Genomic DNA, 12,163 nt, shown 5'->3' with positions numbered 1-12,163 from the left:
AAGCAAAAAAAATTTATTAGTCCACCGGACAAATACATCTAGATATCTTATTTGTCCACCAATATTTTCACTTGTCCAAATACATGGAGTGTTTTATTCAAGTACCAGGATGCTGTTTGTAATTACTCAAAATGAAACTGCACTGAAATGTTTTACTTGTCAAATGGACAACTACCGAGGCACACTTTGCTTGTCTGAATAAATTTTCACTTGTCGGGACAAACGGACAAGTGCTTATTTCAAACACTGCATGCTAACGGTCAGAGTGAAGTGTGAGGCCATTACGCCTTGTTTTCTCTTACTAACCACTAACAGCTATTAGCTCACTGTCCTCGACAGACAGCCCAAAATAACTACAGTCAGCTTGCTTGAATCTTAATTAGATATAAGCCTGAAAATCAAGTTATAGTAAATAGATTTATGTGCTTCCCTGTTTGTGGGGAAAATGCATATAAAAGATCCCTTGCTGCTATTGGATTGTAGTTACTGGATAGTAGTTAGTGTTGGTAATCTGTGTAGCATATACCGGCCTCGGTGGCGTCGTGGTAGGCCATTGGTCTACAGGCGGGTAGGTACTGGGTTTGGATCCTAGTCGAGGCATGGGATTTTTAATCCAGATACCGACTCCAAACCCTGAGTGAGTGCTCCGCAAGGCTCAATGGGTAGGTGTAAACCACTTGCACCGACCAGTGATCCATAACTGGTTCAACAAAGGCCATGGTTTGTGCTATCCTGCCTGTGGGAAGTGCAAATAAAAGATCCCTTGCTGCTAATCGGAAGAGTAGCCTATGTAGTGGCGACAGCGGGTTTCCTCTCAAAATCTGTGTGGTCCTTAACCATATGTCTGATGCCATATAACCGTAAATAAAATGTGTTGAGTGCGTCGTTAAATAAAACATTTCTTTTTTTCTATGTAGCATAGGGCTTCCAGATTATTGTAGCCCCACTCCCATGGCTAGTGATATTCGATGTTGGGCTAGTGAATAACTACCATTGCCATGCCCAACAGCTAGTGAAAAAAAGTTGTGAAATGCTGCATTTAAGTATATTTTGTAAATATGAATATCCTGCCCCCATCTCCCAATCTTAGTGTTTTTAAGCTCTATCTCCCTCTTTAGGTGATATATTTATCTGATTATTGCTATTAGTAAAATTGTATTAATTTAAGTAAACTAGGGCTGGTGAATTTTAATCGTGGCTAGTAAATATTCAAAATCACTGATCCCATGGCTAGTGGATTTTATAAAAATTCTAGAAGCCCTATAGCAGCAAATGCAACAGCTTGTAATCATCCAATATTAGGCTGCCTGGGATGTAGCTCAGTGTAGTAGAGCACTTGTCTGATGTGTGATGGGTTGCTTGCAGGTGCAGATTCAAGGGGAGGGTATTGGGGGTGCACACTGCCCGTCATGCCCGAAATTCAAAGTACCCACAAAGATTCATTGTATAACATTAATACAATGAATTTATTATTTTTCATTAATTGGTCTACCAGGTTGATATTTCTGTTGAAGATAACTACAAGGTATAATATAGAAAATACATGTCAGTGTTCTTTTAGATAGACAGCCCAGGACAGCATGCTTGAATATTAATTGGATATAAGCATGAAAATAACTATGAATGAATGAATGAAAACACTCAAGGTTGTACTATACTTAACAAACCTCTTAGTCATAAATATATAATGTTATGCATAATATACTGCTGCGATTGGCTAAAATTGCAATGCATTATATCTCTGTTCCCTAGAGAAAGAAGATAATTACCTACAAACACAGTTACAATCTAATGAAACAAAGTGGCCACCTGTATTCAACAACCACCTGTCTTTTAAGACTTGGTGACCATACAAATTCATTCTGAATAATATTCAGTGTTAAGTAAACTGTATTATGTGACCACCTGTTTATTAGTGGCCAGCAGCCACCTAAATTTGATTGTAGTTCACTAAAATACCTGCGTTAAGTGCCAGCCATTTTTTTTATTATTGTTTTACAAAGGGATTGTTTTTACACAATAGTGTCCCAGTATGAGAAATGAGTTATTTTCACACATTCATGGATATTAGTAATTATTACATGAACAGGGGAGATAAAGGGGCCATTGAAATATTACATAACACTCGAGGGGGTGGGTGGGTGTAGGTACAAATGTTATGTGGCATTACAGGGGGTGGGTGGGTGTAGGTACAAATGTTATGTGGCATTACAGGGGGTGGGTGGGTGTAGGTACAAATGTTATGTGGCATTACAGGGGGTGGGTGGGTGTAGGTACAAATGTTATGTGGCATTACAGGGGGTGGGTGGGTGTAGGTACAAATGTTATGTGGCATTACAGGGGGTGGGTGGGTGTATTTAAAAGCGTTACATAACAGTTTTTTATTATTACTTTTTTTTAAATAAACACTCTGTCATGGTGACAATGTTTAATGTAGGCCTAGTTAGTTATAGCTGGACGTATACACACATTGAGGATTATAAATCGAGTTGAAATCCATATCTGCACTATCCCAAATTGCAAAACAGTTCATTAAAATTACATTACACCCATCGCATGACTTTGTGAAAGGGGAGGATGTGTGTGTCCAAACGTTACGTAATATTTTGGGGGGTGTATGATCTAGTATTAAGGAGCGTTACAGGGGGGAGGGAAAGTGTCTAATTTTGACCAAAATAGTGTTACGTAATATTCGAACGGCCCCAAACTGGTGGTAGAATGAATTTAAAAACCAGTCACATTAATACAGTGAAACCTGTCTAAACCAGATCAACTTCGGGGACCTAACAATTATTTGATTTAGACAGGATCCAGTTTTCAGAGGGTCGTGTTTTAAAATTGACAAAATTCGGGACTATGAAAGTTGGCCGGTTTTGACATGATTCTCGTTTGTTCAGGGTCTGGGTTAGACAGGTTTCACTGTACATAAATTTGTTATTATATTTTACTATATTAAACCAAATAAAATTTGGCTGGGTTAAAGTTTTTAAGGTGCACCAAACTTTTGATAGTGCAGTTAATACGAGAAGTGATAAATGTGAGTGTTTGTTGTAAAAACAGTTAGATTCATCTTGGCAATCAATATATCCAGTTTTTATTTATTTAGTACCACTGTGTCAGGTAGCCTTTTGTATGGGTGTTATAAAAACATCCGCTTATATAGAAAATGAGCCATGAAAGATTCCACTTTCTTCAGTTAATACTTTGAGGGAAGGGTTTGTAGTACTGCTATTTATGGGTCATAGTTTGTTTAAAGTATAAATTTTATATAGTGTTTACAACCACATACATTAACATTGTCGCTAATGGGATTTTATTTGGTATAGTACAACCTGTATATACATTACGAGGTTGCATAGTTTCATTCAAGCAGCCTTACGTTCCTAGTGAGTCATGGATAGGAATACAATTCATGTTCGTCCCTTCATATCTATCATATGTATCGTTTTCGCAGCCATGTATATTCATTACACCTCTAATACAAATAATAACTGCTTATCAGACAATGTACTTCAGAGTGGCTTTAACTCCTTTGTAAAAAAAAAAAAAAAAAAAAAAAAAAAAAAAAAAAAAAAATATCTTGTGTGTACATGTTTGTATCTTGTATCCTAGCAATATGTGCTACACAACCACAGCTTCTAAATACCTTCACATGTTACACAGTGGTGAATAATAGAAATCGAAGGTATGAATAATCAAATTGATTTTTTGGTGGTGTCAGCAATGAGCTGTGCTGTCTGTTCATCATTTGATTTAGTATTTCTTTAGTTCTCTTACAACCAGTTAATAACTCCATTATAAGTCATCCGCATGTGTTATAATACACAGTTATATAAGTGTTGTATTTGATGTGGTCATTATGGATTGTGTGGGTGAGACTTAGCCTAGTGGTAAAGCACTCGCCTGATTGGGCTATTTCAGCCAATGCACCACAACTGGTATATCAAAGCATGTGGTATGTGCTATCCTGACTGTGTGATGGTACATATAAAAAAGTAAAAGATCCCTTGCTACTAATAGAAAAATGTAGCAGGTAGTACTAAAGCCAAATAACTTTTGGCTGGGTCAAAGTTTGAGGTGCACCCAACTTTTTGATAGAAAAGTTAAAACCACAAGTTCTGTGATTGGTGATAAATGTGAGTGTGTTGGTTGTAAAAAAAATAGTTTCATCTGGGCAAAAAATGTATGCAATTTTATTTCATCTAGTACCACCGTGTCAAGTAGCCTTGTGCTTGAAATATTTATGGGGTACCTGTAAAAAAAAAAGTAAACAAATTTTGTACGGAGCTAGGGTAGTCATAGATGCTACCCATTATATCTCTGAAATGAGCAGCTTCACACCCCCCCCCCCCTCCCGTTTTTTCTGATTCACTTTAAGGGTGAGGGGTGGTAGTACTTTTATCTATGGTGTTTATGTCGATTGATACACTGAAGGTAGGAGTTTTAGCCACATATGTTACTATTGTTGTCTGTGGGATTTGATTTGGTAGTATACACCCAGCCGGTTTCCTGTCTGAGACTATATATGTCAAAATCACCAAATGTTTGACATCCAACATTATTAAATCAGTGTGCTCTAGTGGTGTTAAACAAAAGAAACTTTTATTTGGCTTTTATAGTATGTGAGGATGTGCAAGCTTGTAGTTTGTAAAAAGGATGTCAACAGTGTATCATGCACATGCATTTCATAAAATAATTGAAATGAAATACAATATACAAAGTTATATAAAATAAAATAATCTTCATTAAAATATATATATATATATATATATCCCCATTATCCTATAAGTTACCCATGATATCCATGTCATAAACCCATGTGATAATTTAGTGTATTAACCCGGTTAATAATGGTATGCAAATTTGCACGGTCTCAAGGTAATAATGTGTTGCTGTGAATGGGTCATTTGTTTACAATCCAACAAGACCTGTATACCAGAGCATAAAGTATTCATAAGATTTAGTTAAAATGTGTGATGTCAAACTAATTTGTGTTAATAGTGATGACGTCATATTATGGATGGAGGCAACTTTAGTACTGTGATTTACTAAAATCAGTTAAAATGTTATTTTAGAAGTGTTATAGGATAAATAGAATTCGCTATTCATGTCTTTTAATATGTAAAATATGAACCTCGTATAGTTAATCAGTATTTGTCTCGGCTGAATCCTCCATTTACTACACTATACATATAACATGATCGTGGTCACAAGCGAGTATATGACCTCATTGATTGTACATGTGTATACAGAGAATACATTCGTACTTGACATTTGTGTGTAACTTGAAGTTTGTGTGTAACAAATAAATTATCATACTGATATAAGTACCATACAAAATATATGAGTCAAGTTCACCTGCACATGTCTGATATGCCAATGGGTTTATTTTCTTAACCTCTAAATCAGATGTCTTTTTTTAATGTTAAAACACCTAAAACTTGGTATGGTGGGGGAGGTCATTAAACAGAAATATGTTTCTTTAAAGCATTTTTTTAAAAGGCCAGTTAAATGCTAGTTTTTGCAAATTTTAATAGACCTGTGAACATCATTGCAGTGATGTGGGCAGTTTTATTATTAAATTACTGGCAGGAATATCGGATAATTTTAACACCTGAATACTAGTAATATTCAGGGGTTGAAATTGGCTAAAATTCCTGCCAGATATTCGGTCCGATAAGCTACAAATTCTGCTGGCCTAAATCAAAACCTGCCAGACCAAACTTTATGATTCAGATTAATATGTGAATTTAATCGTAAAATAATTGCCAGTCTGTCTGATGGGATGACAGGCAAAAAAACAAATCTTTGCCTGTGATGATGTTAACCAGGAAAAACTGATATTGCAGTTTAATAGTGCTTTATGACATTTGAAATATTCATTTATTAAAAATTTGTGTTTGAAGTAGTAATTCAATATGTCTAAACACTGTTTTTAAGATTATTCTTATTACATTTACTGAAGACTGAAAGACAACAAATATTCATCCAGCTACTCAGTCTTTTATGACTTTTGTACCTGTCTACCTAAAGAATTAAAGCCTAACTTCTGTAACTTTAAATGAAAAGACACTTCCAATATAGACTATAATAAGCCATTTAACAAACATGTATTACTATAGAGATACCATAATACATTCACATGCTAAGGGGAGCTAAAAATTACATTATGTTTTTGTTGTGCTCTTATATAAATAAATTAACAATACTTTTTATGGTAATAAGCCTATTTCACATTCCAGTTGCACATGTTCGTGTTCCTAGCAGCTCATAAAGGGTATCGAGGAACTGCCGTAAGATTACACAACAGAACACGCTGAGGGGTATTGGACGTTTATATACTGTAGTGCAGATGGGGATTAATATACCGTCATTGTCCAATTATTAATTATTCTACCAGTAAGGAACAGGAACATTCTGTCGACATCGAACATATACTTATTGGAGACATTTGTGAATTATTGCTTATCACAAAATTAAAAATATTTTGTTGCTAATGCCTGAGAAACCATCGGTCCAGATTCGTACACAATAAATAATCGGATATAGTCTGAAATAATATTAATGTTTATGTGTGGTATTTATCTTACCGTAACATTACTTAAATATAAAACATTATACTGATAAATACATTCTGGATTCTTATCGTGATTTCTTTTCACCCAGTTATTTAAAATTTTGTTGGACGTTGTAAGAAAAATAAAATGATACTGATAGGTATGAAATTTGAGCTATGTATAAAACATTAGAATCAGGCCAGCAGGAACGATATCTAGAGTTGGGAGGGAGCACAGTCTCTAGTGGAGGGACACAAGGGTGTGCACAAGCCATACCTTTAACCATATTTATATACAGTAATTAAAAAACCCATACATTTTCATCCTCAAAAGGGGGGGGGGGGGGGATACAGCTTCCCCCAAGTCTTGCTTGCTACCGGCCTGAATTCCAATAGCCGATGATTAATAAATCAATGTGCTCTAATGATGTCGTTAAACAAAACAAACTTTAACTTTTTTTTCTTATATATCTCTTTTTAGTCCCATACCAGTCTATGGTTTTCCATTAAACTCCTGACAGGCGTATCATATACCTCACCGGTACTCTTGTTCACAGAGTTATGGCCCTTGAATTTGGGAGAAATGATAGTTTGTTTTCCGGACTTTGTTTTGCAATGCCTGAAGATATTGAGATGACATTTTGTGTATAGCTTTATCATGTTCTGCTACAGATTATGTTAGACTTTTATGGCAATTTACCCATTTTTAACACAGTTATGGTCCTTGAACTTTGAGTGTTGCCAGTTATCACCCTTGAACTTAGGAAATATGTAAATTTGTTGACCCTAATAGGGGAAATGTATTGCTTGTGCAGTACTCTCAGAATGCTTGTTCATGTTTAAAAACCATTGCTATATTATTTTTAATTATCTACACATCTTTTCTTCTCTTTCTCTAGGATGTTCTGTGCGGCTTTGTGTTACCATCGTGATCTGCGTGGTGATGATCCGATAGAGGCCATCTATTGCTTTAGCAGTACTATCAGAAAGCTTGTTCATATTTAAAAAACATTACTATAATTATATTATTAATTTTCTTCTTTTTCTTCTTCGTTCAAATTTGTAAAAATTGTGTCATATAGATATTCCGATTTGAGTGATAAATTGGGCAGTTGTTTGCAGGTCCTCCCTGAATCCCCAGAGCTTCTGATGTAGGTCTGTTCCATGTGGCCAGAAGTGGCTTCTCTCCAAGTTGTGTAGTGGACATTAATTATCTAATATATTCTCTTTCTCCAGGATGTTCTGTGTGGCTTCATCTCCTCCATTGTGATCTGTGCGGTGATGATCCCGTGCCTGCCGAACCTCGACTACTACCAGCAGCACCACGCCTTCGCCCCGCTCGTCATCCTGATTGCAGGCATCTCGCTGTGCACCATCTGCTACCCGACCACCGAGAAACACGGCGCCAAGGCGAAGGCAGTTGAGATTGTCAGCGTCACCACGGGGATTTGCGTTGGCCTGTGGATCAACTACCAGCTGGGCTTCGTCACGGAGCCACACGAACCCATGCCATACCAGATAACCGCCCCCACGCTCAAATGGACCGCGCTGACATTGTGTAGATTTGTGTGTGGTTCGGCCGTGCTCGGTGTCGGGTACATCTTGGTGAAGACGCTGTCCGTGAGGTTTTTCTCGATGTATTTTGGATTGGACAAGGTGGATGAGAGGCATCCCAGTGTGAGGATGGCGCACAAGTTTGTTACGTATTTCGTGATCGGTTTCATGACTACCTGTGGAGCGCCGATGTTCGTTTTTAAAGCATTGGGGATTGAAAGAATAAGTGCATTTTATGAATGTTATTAAGAGTATTATATATCTGCCTAATAAACATTACGGTCCACATTTATGAAGCCTGTTTTTCTTAAACGCAGGTCTTTAAACATTGTAAATGTATGTACTTACACATGTGTAAGACATAAACAGGTCTTTAAACATTGTAAATGTATGTACTTACACATGTGTAAGACATAAACAGGCTTTGTAAATTCGGCCCTATATCGTTAGTGGGAACTGCCTAAACATTGTCATAAAGCTACGTTTCCAAATGTATGGGGGTTTTTCCTGTACGTTTTTTCCCGTGAATCTGTGAACTTTGTGTGATCTGATAAATGTGAATTTGAAATCGCTTTTTGAGTGATTTGTCACAGATTCACGGATCATAGAAGCACGGAACCCCACAACAAATGACGTCATATGGAAGAAAGCCTCATCATATGGGCCAGAAATCTAAACTGACCGATGTTCTTACCATGTCCTGTCGAAATTAACTCCTGTCATCATATGCCTTCAAGGATGGTTATACGCACACGGATATGTAAGCAATCGGCGCACACACAGATTTGCGATTTCACGCAATACGTACATGTGGAAAAGTACATGTGGAAACGTAGCTTTAGTGGTATGAGACTAACGGTGAGCAAAGATAAGACAGAAACGTCCTCATATACAATGGTGCTTGAGGTTCACTATACATTTGAAAGCTTTTTTAGCCGCCACTGTTGCTAAGAGACAACATGTCTGTATTTACAATTTTCCTAAATGATCGAATGTGGTGTTAACTGGCCTATATTAAGAAGTCACCCAGGCCTTGACTGTAAGTTTTTTCAGTGGTAGCCCACCAGGCTACCAGGTTATAAAATCTAGTAGCCCTCAGTAAAAATGGGTAGCCCCATAAAATTAAAAAGAGAAAAAAGCCAAATAATTTATTTGTTGTTTTAGGGTGGTTGTTTTTAAAATTGTGAGCAATGACACCTCTTTTTATATGCAACATTACTGACAGGTTGTATATTTGTCTGTATGTCCATCTGTAAACGTTTCATGTCCGGAATATATCTTTCTTATCAATTCACATAGGATGATCAAATCTTGTACACAAGTACAACTTGGGATGGTGCTGTGTCACATATCATAACTAGGTCACTGCGACCTACTTTTCACGCATCACTGCATATTAAAGGAAATCCTTGTCTAGTCCATATCTTCCTTATCAATTCGTAATGCATTCAATAATTTGTGTGCTTCTCCATCAAACTCTGTATCATGTACCACACTAATACTCTTGTTTTTAGTAATTATCCCAAATAATCAACATAGTGCAAATTAGTTGCATAAAGGAAACATCTTTAGAAAGCACTGTCAAAAGCTACCTTAGAGGGATATTATGTTGGAAACTAAGGACTCCATAAGTAATTTCCCAGTAAGGAACATTTGATCATAAATAGTAGCCAGTGCAAACACTAATTTCTTTTTGACCACCTGATCTAATCTAGCGACCAAATTTAATGAGTAGAATTTTCTTTATTAATTATATTAATTAGAGATGCGCATCAAAATTTTAAAGGCCCACTATTTAATTTTTGGATGTAAATTTCAAAATTATCCCCTTAATTTTTTTCTGTCCCAGAGTAAGTCACTGGCTATCCAGAGACAGGCCCTGGGAAGGACATGCTTGAAACTCTAGTGGTATATGAGCATGTAAAAATTATTCGAACTCGCACTCGCAGTGCAAACATAATGGTAAAACAAATGTGCCAATTATTAGCATATATTGATAAACCTTTCTTGGGTGAATGCTAATCAGTTTTCAATGTATATGTGTGTGTGTGTGTGTGTGTGTGTGTATATACATTGAAACCTCTCAAAACCGGACCCTCTGTTAACAGGAATTCCTCCAAAACCAGACATTTTTCATGGTCCTTTTCTAAAAATCAGTACAGAAAATAACCTCTCTAAACTGGATACCTCTTAAAACCGGACATTTTACTTGGCCCCGAGGATGTGCGGTATATATATATATTAGCTGTACATATAGGTCCATACATGTACATTTTGAACAAAGAGTGAAGAAATCTTGTACCATATCTCTGAAATTTCTAATGACTTTGATGAAGCCATTATGGACAGCAAGTGTAAGTTTGATGGATGCAGCTTCTCCCTCTTTTAAAACATTATTATCTAGCATAATTGTGTTAAATGATACGTCACTGTCGTCTTTCCTTGAAACACATGCAAACTGCCACATGTAAAGAATAACCTTTTGATTTACAGTGAAACCCATCTAAACTGGACACCTGTGGAACCAAGTAAAATCTCTCTTTCTCTATTGACTACAGGAACCAATGTATAGACAGTAAAACCTGTCTTAACCGGACTCTGAACAAAACGGAATCCTGACAAAACTGGCCAAGTTTTATGGTCCTGATTTTCTAAATTCTAAAACGTGACCCTATAAATAAATACCAGATCCTGTCTAAATCGGATAAATATAAAATCCCCAGCATGATTCGGTTTAGAAAGGTTTCACTGTTTTATTAATTAAAAATAAATAAAAAAGTGTGCTTATGCCAACATGGGCATGGCATATTGTATGGCAGTGATTGTGATTAGTGTGATAGTGAATAAATAATTTCTAAAAAGTAGAAAAGATTGTCAAACCCACTTACACTAGTTACAGGTATCAATTATGTATCAAAATTGTGAAAAGGCATCAGCTGTCCTACTCTCTAGGCTTGGTCAACTTAAGGAACTAATTCCTCTAAAAAAGTGACGTCCCTTTGTTAGCTCTCCATGACAAAAGGTTGACACAACCTGGCAATTAACAATTTGATCATAGTTATTCTTGAGTGTGCTGAAATTGATAAATCTGTCCCCACCTCCAAAAAATCATTGTATAAAACATTTTCGTCAAATAGATTGTCATCAAAATTGATACCTCTACACCAAGGTTCTTGCAGAATGAATCAAAGCATGACTGTGCACATTAGTGAATGATTAGTGAATTGTATGAGACAGAATGTTTGTGAGTGAATTTGCAGACCTAGTTTTTCAGTTCATTGTTTTACTGGTCTGTGTGAAATAACAAGGGTATGTTAATAATTGTAATGATATACATATATATGTAACATATATTAATGGTACATGTTTTTGTATGTCATAGTAATGATTACCTTTTTGTAATACCCCGCCCCCCCAATTATATCAACACTATTAATGCATAACTGATTTAAAGTGATGAATAAATAGTTGCATATCTCTTTTTTTTACATATTGGTGAACAAAATTTGAAATAATAATTATTTTATTTAAAAATAATGTTTCTTGTTGTTAATTTTGCAGTATTGGATGGGTGTGATTGAACTGATCATGATAATGTTTTTAGGAAGTCATTATACATGTAAAACGTGCAAAGTTTTAGTTTACATACATATAAATGTCTTTTTTAAATTAAAAATGTCTTAAAGTATGAATCCATCCATTTGTTCATTCATTCATTCATCAATCCAGGATCCACCCATTGATTTGCTATAATTTATAAACAAATAATTTTCTATCAAACTATATACATGTATTCTATCAAAATATTATTTTGTGATACAGACACCATCTTTGAATGGATTGGATGGTAGCCTAGTAATTGAAAGCTGTCATGTGATGTTATCTCAGTCTCCTTGGACAATATTTTTGAGAGAGTATGGAAAGTGTACTAAAGATAAGCATCCAGTAACCTTTGATGGATGTAAGAACATGTCATATGTTGCTTTTTGGGTTTTTTTACATGTTAAATAGTTGATGGTTTTCTTTATAGGACTGACATCAGTGGGCCCCATT

General features: G+C 35.9%; 1 protein-coding gene across 2 annotated transcripts in view; it reads left to right on the top strand.

Moving 5' to 3' along the window:
• Positions 1 to 9,917, top strand: part of LOC121380615 (sphingosine-1-phosphate phosphatase 2-like) — a 31,120-nt gene extending 21,203 nt beyond the window's left edge. For both annotated transcript variants that reach the window (XM_041509516.1, XM_041509515.1), the window contains exon 3: positions 7,793 to 9,917. In XM_041509516.1, coding sequence (XP_041365450.1) covers positions 7,793 to 8,359 — 567 coding nt within the window. In that variant the 3' untranslated portion in view covers positions 8,360 to 9,917. The remainder of the gene's footprint in view (positions 1 to 7,792) is intronic.
• Positions 9,918 to 12,163: the final 2,246 nt, after the last annotated feature.

Source organism: Gigantopelta aegis, chromosome 9 (assembly GCF_016097555.1).
Source record: "Gigantopelta aegis isolate Gae_Host chromosome 9, Gae_host_genome, whole genome shotgun sequence".
NCBI lineage: Eukaryota > Metazoa > Mollusca > Gastropoda > Neomphalida > Peltospiridae > Gigantopelta > Gigantopelta aegis.
This window is presented reverse-complemented; position numbering and strand designations above follow the sequence as displayed.